Raw genomic sequence first — 20,389 nt, forward strand, 5'->3', positions numbered from 1 at the left:
CTACTCATCTTTAGTTCAGATCAGAGAGAAGTCTAGAGTTCCCAGGGATGCTTCTAGGTGAAAACAAAAGAGAGTCAGAAGTCTTGGAGGGAATTTTCATTACTGTCAAGCAGAAGTAGACAATTTCTTTAACTTTGCAGCCTTCTAGTAGTTGTTTAGGGTGCTCATTTGTAAAAGAAGGGAAAGACACCAAAATTGCTTTGTTGTCTTTTGAAATGTCAGTGGTGCAGTTGATTCTGATAGATTTCAAACTGTTCAGTAAGGTACCCTTTCATTGCACCCATACCTGTATAAATGAACCTTTCCCCTGGCTGTACTTCAAAGGCAGGAAGCTTCAAAGATTTATCTTCATCTTCATTCCATATCTAGAGGGCATAGCTCTTAACAGAGAAACATGTGCCTGGTCTCTGCTGTAATGATTTTTATTTGCCATAGGGAACCTTCAATTCCTTCTTTTCTGAATGGTCCTGGAGCCTTTTAGTTTCACTAATGCTTCCCACCAAAAGCAATTAGGGATGACAGTGTGTGCCCTAGTTCTGATAATTTGCATTCTCTGGCAAGCAGTTTATGAGAACAAAATTGTCATCTGATTTATGATGACCTTATGATTTTTATTTCAAATAAGAAAGCAAAGACTGAAAAAAACAACCATGTAGTTGCTCCATCTGCTGACATACAAATTGTTCTATAAGGTACATTTCTCATTATCTTAATCAAGTTTAGCTTTTAATATCTAAGAGTCTATTCTACAACTTAACAGACTTCTCAGTCACAGATTTTGCCTAGATTTTAGCTGCATTTGTTTCTGGCTGTGTTAGCCAGTGATGAATATCTTTCCTTTAAAAATGACCTGCAGGCTGGATGGCTATTCTTTGGCCTTCTCTTCAGAAGTGGTGCTGATTTTTAAAGCAATATGTTGTGTCCTGGCCAAAATGCAGTGAGACAGTGTTTCTCTTAGTTCCCCCCTGTTAAGCAATTGGTTCTTCATTTACTTGTGGGTGTTCCTTCATCTACAGTTTCACTATTGGGTAACTTCCAGTGCCTGCAATCAGATGTAACATTGATGAGTACTGAAAAGCACCAAGATAGATGGATTTTTCAACAAGGACTCCTATTTATTTGGCTTGATGTAGGACTAGTTGATATCTGGTCAGCCTCCAGTTTAGCTGTTATTTATAATGTACTGTCCTGTAAGCATCTGACTCTATCCCAGTTAAGCAGCCCAGGGATTGTGAAACTTTACCTTTATTATGTATAAATCACATTTGTAGTTATTTATCTCCCCTTAGATGATATTGCTGGTTATACAATACTAACTGGAATTAATTTTCTGATAATGGGAATTTGGTCTGCTTCTCTCTCTGTCAGAGAGAAGGTGTACAGAGGATGTACAGCATCTTTTCATATGCTGTACACTCAGAGCTTACCCACATGTATTTTTTGTCTTTGTATTAGAGCTGTCTTTATGGCTGCACAGTTAGCAGTGAACTTCACTACTGCAAAAGTACAGACATTTAATATTCAAAAAAAGGATGTTCCTGCAGTACTGAGAGCCTTCTTGTTGCATGGGTCTGTGGCAATTCCCTGACTCATGTTGCTATGGTCTGACTGGCATCTCTGAAATTTTACCCTTGAAAAAGGGAAGGGGAGCTTTGTTAGTCTCTGGCCCATATATTCAGTCCAGCCTCAACATGGCAGGGCTGGATGGTCAGACTATGATCTTGGATTGATGTTTATATTCTTAATGTTATGTTTAAATGTTTGCAGGGGACAGTCCCAATAACATTGTTTCAGAGGAATAGAATAAATCACGCAGAAGGGTGAACACAAATTAAAATATAGGGAAACTGCACTCCTTGGGCCCAGGCACCCTCCTGGCTGACATTTTCCTCCTTCCCAGACTATTTGTGAGAATGTGATTTATTGCTCACATTTCCCCTGCTGTTGTTCTCGCCTTCTGCAGTGGCACTGGAATGAATGCTAACACTTTTCCAAGTTTCTGACTTCATTAAATGCCCACAAAACTGGACTATACTCTATTAATTTCTGAATTTTTCACTTTGTAATAAGTCTCTTCTGTTCATTTTTTAACTATAAAAAATCTGAAATCTAATGTTATGAGGATTTTGGTTTTAAGCAAACTGCTTTACAGGGTGGGGTTTTTCTGGCTTTGGTTGGTAGAGCAGGGTAACTTTCAGCCTTAGTCACTCTGCTTTAACCACTACAGTCTCGCAAGCCCTGGGTTACTGATGCAATCCTGATGCTTGGATGCTGATTTCTCACCAGCATGATCTTTTGTAATACTGTAGCTCAAGTAAGGCCCAGTTTTATATGTCTGGAAATGTATCAGCATGTTAAGGTGAAGTCACTGAATGTGCCAGATAGGTGCATTTTACACACACAGGTGAAATTCTGAAACTCTGCTTGTGTTCCACAGCCACAGCTGTAGCTTCATTTGTTGCTGAATGCTCATAAGTGGATTTGCTGCAGGAGACAACAGGCTTGCAGTTACTCCTCTGCTCTGTGCAGTTTACAAAAACTCCTTCCTCCAACCCCAAAGCAAGAGTAAAACAATATTTTATTTAAATTCCAGAGTTAAATAAGTGGCCAGGAGACCTCATAGAGATTGGGGCAGGAAATAACTGAATTGATGATCACATTTACTAGCCCAGTCCAGCCTCTGGAAATCAAATTACTTAAAAAAAAAAAAAAAATAAAGCCTGGCAGATAATCTGTGTTTTTTGCTTGTTTGGAATTCAATGTGATAAATAATTGCTTTTCCCCAAAGGTAATTTCTTTCAATGTGACTGACTTTATTGAGTCCAAATTTTCACAGTAAATAAGTCAAGGACTTAGCCCTGTCTGTGGGAACCAAATGAAAAGCAGCCTGCATTTCAGAGGGGCTGTAAGTTCCCACCAAGCAAAACACTTCCAGAAGTCCCTTTTAGCTAGATTCGTGAATACAGTGTCAGGCTGCCAAATTCAATCCCTCTAGGATGCGGCTGTATTGCCAAAAGAAGCAACTTGATTTTATATCACATTTTCAAAGCCAACAGCTCAGTGCCCCCTACTGACTAAATATTCTCAGCGGCCAGCAAGGATCCCGTTCAAAGGCCCTCAGACCAACGCTTTTCTGTTTCATTGCTGCCCTCTGTCTTCTTACAGTCCCTTCTAAAAACTTCTATTGCTACATTTTCAAAGTAAATGCTGTTTTCATATTCAACAAAAGACACGAGCCTTTCTTAATTCACTCTATGAAATCTATTTGTGATTCATGTCTTTTTGTGTTGAAAATCTTTTAATCACTCAGATGGTCCTTGCAAGGATGGTAAAATACTGTAGCACAGACAAAAAGCTCCTGGCTTAACATTAAAGAGTTAGAGATTAAATAAATGCCAGGAATTGCTGTTAAAAAGCTTCTGCTTCCTCAACAGGACCTCAGAATGGCTGTGGTGGTTACTTGTCAACTTCAGCTTCTTCAGCTGCTACCTTTGGCCCTCCAGTCTCCAATGTGACCAGAAGATATGAGAAAAATCTGGAATGTGTGTGGATCATAACTGCACCTGAAAACAAACGGATCAACCTCATCTTCACATTATTTGAGCTTGAAGCACAAGCTGCTTGGATGTGCCGATATGATTATGTCAAAGTAAGACAGCTCAGTATGTTAAGAAGAAAATATCAGTGAATTACAATCCATTATCTTCTCCACGAGGCTAACTTAATTAATAGAAAATGATCCTAAGAAGAAATTAAATTCCTTAATATAATTAAATTTTTTCATTGGGTTAGATTACTACACCAGATGTTATTCTGCCTTTCTGGAAATCAATAAGGGTTTTAACATTACACACACTTCTGGTCTTTTAATGAGTATTTATTTCACAGAATAGAAACAAAACAAAACTCAAACAGGTGTAAAGTAAAACTTCAGAGTATCAGGTTGAAGTTGAGCACAACCAACTAAACAGAAACCAAAAATGAAACGTTGAGGACAAGACAGTGAAGAAGGGTGAATTATTTTTGATAACTTCTGGACAGGAGTGACATAGGCAGAGGGAAATTATACATATACATGCACAATTCCTTGAAAGGACTACAATTAATAGAATTTTTCCCTTTTTTTTTCATCAAAATTCTTGGTGCTCAGTGCTCACCTGCAGAAGCTATTTTCTTGGAGATGTGCATACAAACCATCAGATAGCAGAATGCTTCTAAACAAACTCCACCAAGCAATGTTATAGATCCTGCTGAACACTGGATATTCTCAATGAAAGAAGGAATTCATTCTACATTTTGATGAATAAAATCAATCTTCTCACTGAAAAGCACTTTGAAATTACATATAATAAAGAAATGAGAGTGCCAAATTAAAATGTAATAATTTTTGATAGATTTCCTGAGACAGGACCAGAATGTTCCATAATGAGATTTACCCTGTCCAACAGAATTAGTTAATATGGCAGTGAATAATTATGGTAATCAAGAACATCCTGTTAAAGCACAAGAGAACACACTGCACTTTCAAGTAAACAAAATTGTAATGTAAGGACAGGTCTGAGAATTTTATTTCTCTTTATTTGTTTGTTGTGCCTAAATTATTAGTGGCTTATATATTTTGCTTCTTTCAGATTTATGATGGAGATAATGAAAATGCCAACTTAGTTGGCACATTCTGTGGATCTGCAGCGCCAGCTCCTTTCCTTTCTACCCGTAATTTCTTGACAGTGAAGTTTGTCACAGACAATTATGTGGAAAGAAGGGGTTTCAATGCCACCTACACTGCAGTAGATCGTAAGTATACACATATATGTATGCATATATATATAGTAATAACTCTTTTATGGAAATTCTTATTTAAATACTATCTCAAAATTTGGTCTAGACATAAGTCTCAGGAAGGAGCAAAGATAATCAGTAGCACAGCATCTTTAGGCAAACTAAAAACAGCCTGACACCAGTACAATTCTCTTTGGTATTAGCTGGTGGGTAGGAGGTTGTCAGTCTGAGAGTACAAAACAGGAATGCTCACAGATTGTTAATAAATAGGAAACAAACATTTATTTTAGTTTGATGACATATATTGACTCCATTAGCATGCATTTTGCTTTTTGTTTTCCTTCTAGAGACTCAAAGGCAAATGTAAAGCATACCATCCAAAACTCAACTCCATTTGACTTTTACTCAAAAAATAGTTTTACCCAGTTTTCACTCTATGATGCATTTGTTACTGTTTTACACAGGCCTGTGTGGAGGAATCTATAATGCAACTTCTACATCCCTGACTGCAACATCTCCTAATTTTCCAAATGAATATCCACCATTTACTCTCTGTTCTTGGATCATTGATGCCCCTCCAGAACAGCAAGTCAGGGTGGTGGTAGAGGCCTTCCACCTCCATTCCAGCCAGGACTGCTCTCAGAACTACCTAGAGCTCCAGGATTCACCAACAGTAAGGAATTTACAGGGGATACCATTCCCCATTCCCATTCACTCTTTGGAAAGAGAGAAGAAACCTACTATTTGGTAATATATTAATTGATGATCCTCTGTGAGGGGCACATCCAAAGCATTACTGACTGAGCCCCAATTAACGTGTGATAACTGTACACAGACCTCTCAGAAGCACTCTGTGCACACATGGAGTTAGACCTGGGCAAGTGTTACACATTTTTTCACACTTGAACCAAGTATCACTGCTGTCAAACTGAGCAGACAGAAAAAACAGTCCCATAGCAAGTTTTCATTGTGCTTCCTCCCATCCAAGAACCGTAATAAAAATGAATACTCATAGCAGGAAGAGTGTTTAAAAACACCAGAAAAAAAAACCCCAATATTTGTGTCCCTCATATTCTAAATCTTCTTTCATGCTTTCTCATTTTGGGATGAGAATAGATCTTATATTCTATTTGTTCCTAATAATAATTCAACATGAAATGTTGAGATATTATTAAGTGATTTCCAGGAGAACTTTGAAATGCAATTTCATAATTGGTAGAGAAAGTTTTGAGAGATTTATTTACCTTAAGTTCAGTACATATAAAACTGAATTATATAATTAAGTAACTTGTGATGTATTAAATTCCAGCAGAGCCAAGGGTCAGTCCATAGATTCTGTGGCACTGAAGCTTTTCCAGTCCCTGAGTTTTATTCTTACGATCGCACTGCCATTGTGACTTTCAAGTCAGATGAATATATGATTAACAATGGAGTCAGATTTTCCTATCAAGCTACAGGTAAGTTTAAAGAAATGTCCCAGAAAATCTATCTACTATTCTCTTTGTTTATTTCATACACTGAAATGCAATTACAGAGAGCTGAAATCCTTACATGTTTCTGGTTTTCTGTCTCAAGGTTGCAGCAGAGAGTATAATCAGACATTTGGTTACCTGAAGAGCCCTGGCTGGCCTGGTCTTCACCCCAATAATATGGATTGTTCTATCATTCTTCGAGCTCCCCCAAATCACACAATATCTCTCTTTTTCCACGCTTTCAGTTTGGAAGACAGCATCCACTGTTCACATGATTTCCTAGAGGTATCATGCAAATATACATATTTTGTGAGCCTATGTAAAAATCTGCTAAATTCAAAGGACATTAGTATGTTTGGATCAAGTTTGGATTAAGTCTGAGTTGAACTGACTGAATTAGGTACTAATTATTGCCAGAGTTTTATGGTGAAACGTACTTAGATATTATAGCAAGAAGCTAAACAATACACCCTAGTAAGTCCAAACCCAGTGAATAAATAGTTTTGTTATCAGCTAACCTATCCTTACCTAGCTCTTGTTGAGGTTACCCAGTTAATGGAGTCATCTGGAATAGTTTGTGTTTGATACTAACATCCATGAATGAACAGAAAGCCATAAATCTGAGTGGTTTTGTTACAGCATTAGATTCCATCTGCTTGAATTTTTTCTCAAGAAAGACTTTTTTCCTAAAAAAGCAATTAAAAAAACCCCCAAAAACCAACAAACCAGAAACCAACAAACATTAGTGACAACTGTAAGAAACTTGCAAAAGTACTTTGTGTCAGTGAAAAGTGTATCTTCCTCCTACACAATCCTCATTCTTGTAGGTTTCCCTGCTCTCTGGTCAGACGACAAAAATCAGATGTCTGTGGCAGAATCATTATTTAGCTCTATTTTCACATCCTCTTTACTGTTTCAAGAAATGGATCTAAGCACCAGCATTACTGGAGTGCAGAAAAAATATCAGATTAAATCTGAGCTATGTAATATGATCTGTGTCTTAATGTGACAGGGGAAAAGAGCAGGGGAAAAGAGCAGTCTGCAGGGTAAAGAACTAATCTTTTCGTCTGGAATATTAATATTTCTTATGAAAAGCAAAACATGAACATAGGCTTGAATTGCATAAGAACATCTTAGCTACTAGTCAAGTAATTTTTTCAGTTAGGAGATATACACAGTATAACATTCAGCTGCCTGTTTCTGATGATACTTTTTCTGTGCAATTACTTATAAAACTCAGACCAGTTAATGGCCTCTTTTTCCTTCTACACAAGAATATGTGGTAGGAAATGCAGCAGTATTAAAATTACAGCTACATTATGCATGCAAGTTACTACCTAGTTTGTGCTATGTTTGTATCCATGAATAATTCTGCTGGTGTATAACTGCATAGCAATTTAACGCTGACAGTATTTTTTGTGTTCCCTGAAGGTCAGAAATGGGAGTGATGTGCAATCACCACTACTTGGCAGGTTCTGTGGAAACACTGTGCCCAGTCCCATCTTCCCCCAAAACCATGTTGTCTACCTTCGTTTCAAGAGCGATTTTTCATTGGCTCATGATGGATATGAAATTACTTGGACTTCATCATCAACTGGTAAGGCTGTAGCTACAAAATAACACTAGATAGAAGGGAAATACAGCAATGTGGAATTCAGCTCTTTTTGGATCCTTCCTCATCACCACTTTATACCTTCCCTAGAGCCCACAGTCCACATTATTCAGTCACTAGAGAGAGGTAGCTGCTCCTCAAGGCCACTGGGGAAAGACTCGTTTTACGAGATGGAAGCAATTCCCTCTCCTGATGTAGACTTTAGAACCTCAGATGATGTAGTCCACTTAAGATAAAGATCTCCTTCTTTCAGTGAGAAGCTGGAAAATATCAGGAACATCTGCCTTAGGATCCACAGAGTGGTGGTGCTGATGGTGACTCAACTTGCTCCAGTAGTCCACTTGTGATATCCCTGAGGAGCTAGGCACAGCCAAGCCTGAAGAGGACAGGAAGCTGCCCCAAGAAAATAAACTACCTATAATGCTGTGTAGTGACTATATCATGGACACATTCATGAACAGCTTATGAAATGGCAGTGAACAGCTGGGTATAGTTTCTTCATTACAGAGTTACTACAGGTAGGAAAGCTTAGATGAGAAGTACTGCAGAATAACCAGAGTACTGAGTGATCCAGTGATGGAAAGGCAGAGAAAGCTCAGTGTAGGAAAGTGACAATAAAGAATGTAGTAAAAAAAAAAGACAATCCTAACTTTACTTACAAAAATACAGGCACTGAGTTGATTTTTCAGTAGTCAACAACAAGATCTTAGGACTAAAATAGTTTCATGAAAACAAAAGTTTACTAAGAGTCAAATAGACTGGCGTAATGATAGAAATTGTTGGGAAAGAAAGAGAAAAGATAGACAGCCGCTGTATAAATTCATAGTTTACACACAAATTGAATGATGTGTGCTGTTCTGGTCTCTTCCTCTTATAAAAAATCAGGATTAACAAAGAGTTCAACATGAAAAGTGGCTTCTGTATGAGATATGCTGAGACTTTTTAATTTGGTTAAGAAACTTCTGAAGTCTATAAAATTGAGTGATATTGGATGATAAATAGTGATCAACTGTTCTTTGACTTTTCCTAGAAGAACTAGAAGTCATCATGTAAAGCCAGGAGCTCATAGGCTCGTAACAAACTAGACAAAACAGTTCTTGATATGCAGTTAAACTGTGGAGCCCCTTCCCGCAGCATGCTACAAATTTACGTGGATTCAAGGCACACACAATTTCATCTGATAAACATTATTAAATAGAAAGGTGTCATCTCTGGGAGCTGTAAGCTGAAAATCCTTGGAGACTGTGAGGGTAATCTGGATCATGGCCTGCACATTCTTCCTCTATAAACTTGCATTTTTCCTAGGTCATCTGCTTCTGCCCACTGTTGAAGATTGAGTTTTGGTATAAATGGACTTTGATTTACTTAATATGCCTAATTTCTCTGAGTTGTTCTCTGTATTTTTCTATCCCATGAGGATTCACTACTTTTCATGCCAAAGAACAGTCAAATTATCTCGAGTTGAGTAGCTGAGAACTGAACTAAGGCACAGACTTAAAACTTCAGTTCCTGTTTCAAGGAATTTGGAGGGGCGGGGGGGGATGGTTTTAATATTGAGGGATGGTTTAATGCCTGTTGAATATTCTTAGGCTGCTGAAGCTGGAGCCTCAGTTTTATTCTTTATTAGTGTTCTTGGGACAAGAACAACATTAGTTGTCCCAGCTCCCAGTCTCTCTGGTTTTCAGTGTGATACTGTACTAATGTAGTACATCATGTATTACCTTGTGAAACGAAGCCTTCCAGGCCAATTAACAGCGTCTGCTTCCAGGATGTGGCGGAACATTATACGGCACCACCGGCTCGTTTGCCAGCCCCAGGTACCCGGCGACCTACCACAACCACACTGACTGCGAGTGGGCCATTACCGTGCCCCAGGGACGAATTGTCACAGTGAACTTTGATTTCATCAGCATCGATGACCCAGGGGACTGCAGCAGCAACTATCTGATCCTCTACGACGGGCCAGACGCCAGCCATCCCCCTGCCGGGCCCTACTGTGGAACGGTACGTAGTACCTTCCCTCTGTGACCACGGAAGTGCTTAAAAGGAGTTTTTACTGTTTCATGTACAAGAACATTTCCCTAATTCTGACATGAATTCCATACAGATGAGTGGAAGTGAAGGCAAAAGGCGTGTGGTGCCTTAGAAGCCTTCTAACTCAGACCATACAGTGACATCTAGTGGGAGGCATCAAACAAGCTTGCTCCATACTTCGTTGTATTTGTGTTTTTAATATTTGCAATATCCTGATGGAGAAACGCAACAACAGTAACTAGAACAGTTACAGAGATCACTGTCAATCTGTGATCCAATTTGTGCTTCAGTTGTAACACTCTGACTGTCTCTGCCAAAGGATCTTGATGTTCTATAAGGCTTTTAATTTTTCTTGTCTTTCATTTCAGGATACAAACATCGCTCCATTTACTGCTACATCTCATCAAGTCTATATAAAATTTCATGCTGAATATGCGACTCTACCATCAGGATTCCAGTTAAGCTGGACAAGCTAAAACACTCCTTATGAGAAATATATTACCATTCCTTGTTATACTGGAAAGACTTTAGATGATAAGAGGTTTGAAGTCCAGTGATGACAATTGCAACTGAAGTAAGGCCTTTTAAAAGTTACTGTAAATGTAGCTATTATGAATTTGGAATTCTGTCAAAAAAAACCATTGATGTCCCATTGTGCTGTAAATAAACTATTACCTACCCCACTGGGAAAAGGAGGTTTTGCTAAATGTTTTTTATATTCTTCAACATAATTTCTAAATTGTACAATTAATGCTATAAAAATGTAATTATCCAGGATAAAAATTACATATGAAGTTGATGAGAGTACCTAAGACAAGAAGCCATCTTTAATTTGTTCCCTAGAGTTATGTGGTTTTGCCCCAAGCATCTCTGAAAACATCAGCTTAAGTTTTATTCAAATTACCTAAAATCAGAAATTGCTACAAAATGGTACCTGTCCTATAACCACTTACACAGATAACTGTGCTGAAGAGCTTTCAGTAATAGTGTGAATTGGGTATAAGAACCCAGCTGAAATCAGTACTTGAGCATTCACTGAAGGTTAACACAGCATGGGCATGATGTGGTTCTAAATTTTAACTAGATTAAGAAGTAATTTCAGGATCAGAGCCCTGTGTTCAATACATACAGATATCTGTGGTTATACTTATTGAGTTATATTTTTAAGCCTTAAAGTCTCTTTTGCAACTGAATATAAAAAACTTCTGAGGATTTCAGTAAGTATGTCACCTTCTAGTCAACCTTTAGGCAACTTCCTAGACATTTATGAAACAGCTATAACTTCAGAATAGGGCAGACATAAAAATATCAATTGACCTTTGAGTACAATTAGTTTTTCCCTTCCCCAGGCTAACCCAGATCATATATAAAAGATGTTGTTGACAGGGTGCACAGAGGACACTGATTCCACCATGAAGCATTTTTTGTCACAATCCAGAACAAATGACCACTTCCCTTCCGGAATGTCAGCTGTGATGGACAGGCAAGAGAAATTTGCACCACAGAAAAGAAACAAGGATTCTCATTTCAGAACTATTACAAAGACACAATTGCAGTGAAAGCAATTCCTTAATGTTATTATTGAAGCAATTAATTATGAAAGGATATTAAAGTGTAAGTGGCAGTTTTAACAAAATCTAGGAACTCTTTGAAGATTTCCCAGTGAATGCCAAAAAAAGCCATTATTCCACAAACATACAAAACTTCGTAACAGCTGAACAGATATTCTCGTTAAGATAAAATGTAGGAAAAATAAAGCAGACAAAAGGGACAAGCTATAAAATACACCCCAAAATCCTCAGGTGATAACTTAGAAAAAGAGAAACCTGTGAAGTCCCACTGGCCAACAGAATGAGATGTAAGCCAGCATATTATAACTGTCCAAGGACTAAGAAAAACTGAGCCTACATATAGGTGATGCTCCTGCTAACATGCCTAAGTATAACATGGAAAAATCAGAAATATCTGTATTGGGATGAAACTGGGAGGCAGCTATGTTCTACTGAGCTGCTAGCAAAACCAGAAAGTTCCTCTAATAAAGTAAAACAGACCAAATAATCAAATTAAATATTTTCAGATTAGTAGTCCAGAAAACTTTTGCTGAGAGTCCACTCAAACTGACACTGTACTTGCAGTCAAAGGATGATGCAATCTTTGTCCACATTGGTTATTAAAACTCCATACAGGGGATAGCAAGCAGTAAAGAAACATCTGAAATGTCTGAAGATAAAACCACAAAATAAATTCTAAAGACAGCAATGTGTAAGAGACTCCAAGTACAATCAAGCATGGATTGAGTGGTTTGCCTGCACAGGTGAGGAGAACTGCATTTGTCCCCTGTGGAATGCTGCATCACAGGCTTCATGAATGTCCATTGTGGCTCTGACCTTCCTGTGAATCACCATGGATTTTATGCAGCTGGTACACCACATCTGCAGTTGGCAGAGAATCTCCTCAAGATCTGGATGCTGTCACTTGCTGCTAGGTGGCTGGACATGGAAACATCAGATTTAGGCAAGAATCACCTTACAAGAATGTTGTCATTTTCTGCACTTCACCAGCCCAGAGCACAGCTCAGCTGGAAGCCACACATGAAAGGGAAGGATACGTCCCTTCCAAACAGCTCTGTGCCCCTGCAGGCCATGTTCTGTGGTATGTTCATTGCTCCTGCCAAAAGTGGATCAGCCCTGTCAGAAATGAGTTCTCAGGTTAAACACTGGCCTTTTTGCAGGTGTGACAGAGCATAAACTGACAAACAGAAATTTGTATGTGGCTTTTGGAGGCTGGTGTCAGCCCCACGTCACACAGTTTGAGGACACCAAGTTGCCTGAGGACACGGCACTGAGGTCTCCTGCTGACCGAGGGACTGGTACAGAGATGTGCTCTGGTGACCTGGCATGTGCCCGAGGCCACTCTGGTAACACAACCTTTGCCCTCAAGATCTTGAGGGGAACTCCAGCTAAACTGGTGAATTTGCTGAAATCTATACTTCAGAAAGGCTGCTTTCATGAAGAGAAAAAACATGTTTCACTTTAAAGCAATTAAATGCTTTTGGACATTTTTTATACAATAAATACTTGCTGTTGGCAAGATCTGTCACATCATCAAATTTTATAGAATCATTGAAATTCTGCAGGGAAAAAAAAAGAATAAAGAGCACCATGAATGAGAAGAAGAGCATTTTAAAAGTTTGGGTTTTTTTAATCCAACAATAACTAAGTAATGCTTGGTGCATCTTTAAATGTTAGAAATACTCAATACCTATGCATAATTTTATTTACAAATGAGCAAAATGCATGAGGCTATTTAGAGGGGAATAAAAAAAAAAACAGCCCAGCAGAGAATTTGTGCTCATGAAGACTGTTGAATGAAGCTGCTGGTACAAGGTTGAATTGATCCAGCCCAACTGACTCTCGCCAAAAATAGTCAAAGTCTAAAATTATATTATCAAACCCATTCTTTAAAAAAACAAAGGAACAAAGGAACAAAGTAACCCACTGCTGTCCTCTAACATTTTATATGAGGAACCACAACAAAAATACCAACTGCAGAGGTATTAAAGTGGAGGTCCTTAGAGGAGAGAGCTGATGCTAAGCCATGTTTCTGTCTTGGAAGGTAAGGAGCAATTTAAAACACTTGCTTTAAAATGAAAGCACAGCAAACACAAAAAAGCAGAAACAAATAGATAATCAGGAAATAATTATTCCATGAAACTTCTATGTGCTTTTTGCAGTGTACAATTCAAAAGACAAAATCTGTACTTAATAAGAAATGTAGCTTCATTTCACAACACTGCCATGAAAACCTTTGCTTTTATGTCTCTGCACATTGCTATTTTATAATGTCATTGTTGTGAATGCTGCATGTCTGTATTGTAATAACTGCATGACTACAACCTCCCTCTGTCAATGACAAAGCAGATAATGAAAGTGCAGGTTTTCACCTTCTAAAGCCTGCATGTTTTTATTTTACATGTAAATCTTCTTCTGCATGTTACTACAGATGTTTATTCTTATACAAAAGTCATCTTATGAGGCAGTTATATATGAATGGTAAGCCTCCAAAGACTAGGATTTGAAGAACAAGCACTAAAATGTCCATAACTATGTTTTTAATTGCCTTTCCCACATGGCAAGACTGTTCTTTTTAAATGAGAAATAATACCACAATGAGATATTCTTACAATTATAGTTACTTAAGTAAAGGAGACAGAAGATATAGAGCTAAAATGCTAGAAATCATGGTTCTGATCAATTTAAAAGAGTAGCTAATTTTAGTTTACAAAGCAATTTTGACTGAAAAACAGTTTTCAATTGGTTTATTAAGCAAAGGAGGAGGTGTCTCAATCTCCTATAATAACACAGGATATGTATCCTAGGCACCAAAATTAACATATTTGGTGTAATTAGTTTTGTCAACTGCTGAACTGAAACTGCAGAATTATTCTGCAGTCCTAATTAAAATGAAGTACAATAAAAATTCATGGGATTGACTTGGATATTGTTCCCGATACAAAACAACTGGATTATTAAAAAATAAATGTTTAAAGTATTTATTAAATTATAATAAAAATAGAGGCCAGATTCTAGGAGGTTCTTTTGTACAACAATTGGAAAAATAAATATTGCATGCCAGTTATCACACTTCGTGAGTGCAATGTTGATGGACGAATTTGTAGTAGAGTGCCCAGCACTACACAACTGGTTTTGCAGGGTGTGTTGCTGTTGCACCCCTTTGATGACATGCTATCCCTGCATTAATGTTGCTCATTATTATAGCTTTTCTTGGAGAGGGAAAACAGGAATAAAAATAGCATAATAATGTAAAAAATAATTTTCTTGGTTAATAGAAGTACTTGGACAGAAAAAAGGGAGGCATCAGAGCTACTCATTCCCTTGCTGACCCTCAGCACAGTGAGAGGAACCAGCAGGAGGCAGAGCCAGGGCAGAGCAGGCTGGGAGCACCACTGCAGGGGCAACTTCTGCCTCCTCTGAGCACCACAGGGGAAAGTGCAGCTCTGCCACACAGTCATGGCCGTACGTCTCCTCACAGTCACCTGCTTTAGCCTGCAGGCCGAAGGACAGAAGGCGTACGCCAGCCTCTGCAATGAATTCAGGCATGTGCTCTACAAACATTTAAGCCAAGTGACAGATTTAGAACAGATCTGACAGATAGCAAAGATATTTTATAGTTGTTTCATAAGCAAAAAATCAGTAGCTGGAAGGTACAGCAAGACCAAAATTGGAAAAGTCTCCACTGTGAGCTCAAGCACTGCATGTGTGGGGAGGGCTCGACTGGCCGGACCCCAGGAACAGGCTGGCCAGCCTCTAGCTGGGGGTACAGAGGGAACAAAGTATTTCTGGGGCCAAAGGGGTTTTGGAATGACTGTACATACTGGGAAGAGAAGGGGGGCATAAGAGAGGGGAGAATGGGTGACTGCAGTGACATAGACCCTCTGCAGGAAATGACTCTTCACGACTGCTGAAGGGACAATCTGAAAAATCAGTTTTCATGATCAAGGACCTTTGGATAGAGTAGCTTGTGTACCTTCCTTCCCACTTCTTCTCAGACAATTGGTAGTCAGTGCTCAGTAAGGCACTGAGAAACTTTAACAGGAAGGCTTCACAGCAACTCCCCTTTGCCAAATCCAATGCCAATATCCCTGACTGGGGTATGGATTTATGCTCAGACAAAAGGTTTGCTCAAGCAGGACCAAAAGAAGGTCACATAGAAGCTGTGAATGATAGAAAAAGTCTTTACACAACAACGGGATAATGAAATTGGGTAGATGGCAAAAAACCTCCACAATCCTGATGAAAGGGAATAATGACAATGTGTTTATTAAGTGGGAAGTAATTCAATACTTCTATGGTAGGAGTAGAACGTGGGTATCTAGGCTACACGCCACGTTTTGATCACTGCATAAATGGGGCAGAGAGAAGCCAGGTGAGCTCCCCATTAGCCATGAAGACTGTTTTGTAAGTGTCTTTTTAGAGTCACATGTGCTGTTAGTTGGAATAGGGGACCAGGACCACACAGACAATTAATCTGCCTGAGCCTTTGTTACTAAATGACACCTGCAATCATTTGCTATGAAATAATAACAGCAGATATGTTAGCATTGAGGTCTTTGGGACAACTGATTGGTGGCAGTTAGGGCATTTTCTCATCCAGGAAAGGGATCCAGATTCATGGTTCTGCAGACAAAATAAGAACTGTACATCATCGTCCTGTACATCTGAGTGACAGTGGGTTCTGCTGAGAAATTCAGCCAAAAAGAAGTCTTCCAGTACTACAAGTCTTCCAGTAGTACCTTGTAAGGAAGACTTGAAAACAGACAGTAATTCAGTGGGTGCTCAAGGTAGTAAACTCCAATTAGGAATAAACGTGCTACAATCCTGCAGTCCAGTATTAAATCCTTACATTCCTAAAAAAGGAAAAGTTGAAGTTGTGCCTCCAGGAAGTTTTTCATTTGCTGTCTTAGACGAACGCTCATCATCTTGGTTTCTGTGGATACCATTTTCACGCTACTAAGTAACACCATGGGGTATATATGCAAAATTCAATGGTTCTCCATGGGTAGCCCGGCCTTAGGTAACTTAATAGACTTAGTCGTTAATTGCTCTGAGCTTCCGTATCTGTTGAATGACAGTAAGCAGGAGCACCCTAACTCCTATGACAGAGGTTACATGCATAACTACATTCTGGGCAGTAAGGCTGTAACTCCAACGCCATGGTGTGTCGAGACCAGTGACAAGCGCTCAGAGCGTGGACGCAGCCTTGTGAGTGGTTTTGCTGTTAGAGCTGACTGGAAAACCCAGGAAGGCACCGAAGAAATGGAAACCGCTGGTTAAATGCACTGGGGGTTGTTTTTGGTGGGGGTTATTTTGCCGACAATGTGTTTTGTCTCCGGCAGCCCTCCCAAAGCCCGGAGCGCTCCCGGACTCCCGTCCCATTCCATTCCGTTCCGTTCCGTCCCCTCAGGGCCGGGCCGGGGCCGCTCGCGCCCCGCCGGTCAGGGCGGGCGGGGCTGCGCTGCGCCTGCGCGCGGGGGCGAGGCGGGGCGGCGCGCACGGGATCCGCCGGGGCCCGCCCGCCGTCCCGCCGTGGGATCCGCCCGCCGAGTCCCGCCGCTTCCCATCGTGTCCCATCGTGTCCCGCCGCAGCGCCGCGCGGTGAGTGCCCTCGGGCAGCACCGGGCCGGGCCTGTCCGTCCGCCCGGGGCGGGCGTCCTGCCGGCATCCCCGGCAGTGCTCCGCTGGCAGGGGCGGGCGCGGCGGACGGGGCGGGACGGGCCGGGCCCCCGGCGGCGCTGGGCAGGGGGTTCGCTGCGCTCGGGGCCGGGGCCGTCCCGGCGCTGTCCCGGCTGGGGGAGATGCATGTCCCCTCACGGGTCTCCCCCGCCGCCCGGCTCACGGTGTCCGTTTCTGCCCCGCCTAGACCATGTCCAAGTCCCTGAAGAAGATCGTGGAGGAGAGCCGGGAGAAGAACCAGCCCGAGGTGGACATGTGCGACCGCGGCATCTCCAGCATGCTGGACGTGCCCGGCCTCTGTAGGTACCGGCGGCGGCGGGCGGGCGCAGCGCGGAAACTTCCTTATTTGTCCCGGGCGAGCGGGGCCGGCCCTGGGCGTGGGGGCTCCGGGACAGCCCGCCCCGGCCCGGGCGCTGCCCCGCCGCGACCGAGACTGCGGTGCGGGATGGCCTTAGGGCACGGGGAGCCATCCGTGGGCTGGGAGAAGCGCCCCGCAGCAGCACCGCCAGGAGCCGTGCGTGTGTGTGTCTGTCTGTCTGTCTGTCTGTCTGTCTGTGTGTGTATGTGTGTGTGTGTGTGTATGTGTGTGTGCGTGTCCAGAGGAGCCCCGCACCGCGGCTCGGCGTTCCCTGTCGCACTGCTGGCATGCTGGCACTTGGCTGATGGGGCACTTCCCTCTTCTCCGTCCTGCTACTGAAATAAAACCACCAGCCAAGCAGCATCTCCACTGGGTTTTGAAAGGGATAGGGTGACATCAGCCTGCAACTGCAGGCGACTGGTGTCTGGAGGAGAGGACAGTTATACTGTATCACAGATACGGCAACATCGTGCTTTGGATGTTGTACCATTGCACATGCTTGCTGAACCCCGGCAGGGTGCTGCTGTCAGTATGGTGCATTTGCTGTAGTTAAATTCACAGTAAATACTGCATGCCAATGGCAACATGCTGTTGTGGTTCTGGAGAGCACATAAATGAAGAGCAAGTTAGGTATCTTTGCCTTTTTAAAGTGCACATGATGTTATGACATAGGCAATACTCAGGGAGTTAAAGTTGTGACTGTCTGTAGTGTGCCACAGGCTGAAATTTTTAGAATGCATGATCTAGTGAGGGAGAAAAAGCACAAAATCTCAACCAACCAATGTACTTAAAACTTTTGACTGTATCCTGGTTTACCTCTTTACTGTGTTTGTTAAACTTGAGAGCAGCCAGCTGCAAATGTACATAACTTTTCTCACAAGATAGCTATGAGCTCAGGGAAAGGTATGGCTCACTACCAACTTGCCATTATCTGCAGAGTTGGGAGCACATCAAGGTGTCTTCTCTCACATCAATAAAGGATGAAGTCTTAAGTACAGTTTTGCAGAACTAGGTTCTGTACTTAAGTCTTCGTTCTGTACTACTGTTTTCCTGCTTCTGGGTGGTGCATGGGACTTTGGGAAGATGGTGCTGTAAGGACTGTATATGTGAACTCACATTAAATAGAAAGTTTCACTGCATTTCTATAGGATGGGCAGTTATTTGAGACAAAGTGGTGTTTAGCTTATTAATTACAGATCAATTTTGAGAACTATACTTAGATCTGTCAGGTATATGGAGCAGCAATAGAGTGCTGTTGCTTTTGTTAAGTAGACTTGGTGCCCGCTATCAACACTAGACACAAAATTAATTAACAGTTTTGATCTTTCAAGCAGGGAAAAAGGATAATGTTGAAGCACATTGACAATCCTAAAAAAGAGAGGCTTTTCTTGCACAAGTACTCTTTGGGGTTTGTTGTTCAGGTGGGGCACTGTGCTTCCCAGATGTTCCCTGATACCATGTTGCTCATTAAGACTCCTTAAGTGTCTCTGGCAGGGAGCTCCCTACGTGAAGCACAGACTTGTGGTACCCTAGTTAGACTGCATCAGAGGAGTCTCTGTGCAGATGCTCTTGGTGCACATCGTGTGACTTGGGGATTTGGGGCCTTCTTCCATTTTTGTATGAAAGTTAGGGGGAATGATGACTGACTTCTGTTAAATTAATTGCTTTTTCAGTTATTATGTTCACTGACAGAACACATAAGTTGGTCTGGGTTTTTTTTTTTTACCATGGAGGTATTTGCCTCCTGGAGAAGGAACACCTTTCACCAAGTAAAAAGTAATGAACAGGTATTACTTCTGAATTTTTAGTAAAGGGTTGAGGAAGTGTTAAACTTGTTTTCAAACCCCTGTCACCTGACTCTAAATGGATAGTCTTCTCTGATGTAGATTGGATGTTTTGGTTTTCTCTGGCTCTCAGAACTGGCATGTATGCTAAAGGAGACTGACCTGGTACCTTTCCTTCTCCTTTGCTGCATACCTTTCCAAGGCAGTGTTAAAGCTTGCCTTTTCAGCTATGTTAATTTTTTCCTTCCATGAAGTAAAGATCTCTGTTAAAAGCAATCATCACTATTCATGCCAGTGACTCTTCTTGCACAGCATTTCATCTTTAATGAAGGCCATAAGTAGATGTTGAGTGTTAAGGTAAGTTTAGATAATGATTGCCGGGAACATTTTTGGCTATTTAAGTTTTGTAGATTGGAAGGTATGCCTGAGTTTACTGTGTTCAGTAGCCCCTGGTCAGCATTTTGTGTCACATAATTATTCAGTGGTTGTGAATGCCCCTACCAGAGGTGCCAAGTACCCTGGAGGGTAAAGTGCTCCCTCTAATCCTAAATCTTCAAGCAAAGGACCAGGCCTTGTCTCACTGCACGTTTGAGTGCTTGCTGCACAGTGGCTAATGAGCTTGCATTTAACCTTTCTTAACTTAATTCACATAGGGTTAATAGAGGCACAAGGGTTTGGAAGCAGCATCTGTTCAGTGTGCCAGTCCTTTTCCTAAGGTGTTGCCCTGTCCTTGTCATGTATGTTTAGGAAAAAAATCCACAACAACAACAACAAAAAAAAAGTGATAGAGCAATCTGGTGTTATGTGGGGGCAAAGAAGAGCAAAGGGGAATTTATGCCTTGTCTTGGGTACAGTTCTCTTCTGGCTTCTCTTTTCAGTATACTGAATGGCTTCCCGCAGTACAGGGCAGTCACTCCTACTTTCTTTTGCATTGTCTTCCACCCTCTGCAGTAGCTGTGGGAGACACAAAGCAGAAAAAGTTGCTTCTGTCAAATGCCAGTGTCACTTTCCAATCAAGAATTAAATACTTCTGTCTGGAAGGAGATTGGCAAGCAAACTTAGACCTTGGCAACCTTTACATCTCTTCCCACTTTCAT

At 41.0% G+C, this 20,389-nt stretch overlaps 2 protein-coding genes across 4 annotated transcripts in view; both read left to right on the plus strand.

The window, feature by feature from the left end:
* The window catches only part of CUBN (cubilin), a 143,988-nt gene extending 133,396 nt beyond the window's left edge, over positions 1-10,592 (plus strand). Inside the window, exons 60-67 of one of the 3 annotated variants that reach the window (XM_064408815.1) lie at positions 3,435-3,649; positions 4,632-4,794; positions 5,244-5,452; positions 6,092-6,236; positions 6,355-6,536; positions 7,683-7,848; positions 9,632-9,867; positions 10,266-10,592. In XM_064408815.1, coding sequence (XP_064264885.1) covers positions 3,435-3,649; positions 4,632-4,794; positions 5,244-5,452; positions 6,092-6,236; positions 6,355-6,536; positions 7,683-7,848; positions 9,632-9,867; positions 10,266-10,373 — 1,424 coding nt within the window. In that variant the 3' untranslated portion in view covers positions 10,374-10,592. Of the gene's footprint in view, positions 1-3,434; positions 3,650-4,631; positions 4,795-5,243; positions 5,453-6,088; positions 6,237-6,354; positions 6,537-7,682; positions 7,849-9,598; positions 9,868-10,265 lie in introns of those variants that run through there. The other 2 variants (XM_064408805.1, XM_064408824.1) reach the window with 2 other exon arrangements.
* Positions 10,593-17,027: 6,435 nt separating this feature from the next.
* RSU1 (Ras suppressor protein 1) overlaps positions 17,028-20,389 on the plus strand; it is a 102,614-nt gene continuing 99,252 nt past the window's right edge. The window contains exons 1-2 of the mRNA XM_064408834.1: positions 17,028-17,072; positions 17,338-17,449. Coding sequence (XP_064264904.1) covers positions 17,341-17,449 — 109 coding nt within the window. The 5' untranslated portion in view covers positions 17,028-17,072; positions 17,338-17,340. The remainder of the gene's footprint in view (positions 17,073-17,337; positions 17,450-20,389) is intronic.

The sequence above is a fragment of the Passer domesticus genome, chromosome 1 (genome assembly GCF_036417665.1).
Source record: "Passer domesticus isolate bPasDom1 chromosome 1, bPasDom1.hap1, whole genome shotgun sequence".
NCBI lineage: Eukaryota > Metazoa > Chordata > Aves > Passeriformes > Passeridae > Passer > Passer domesticus.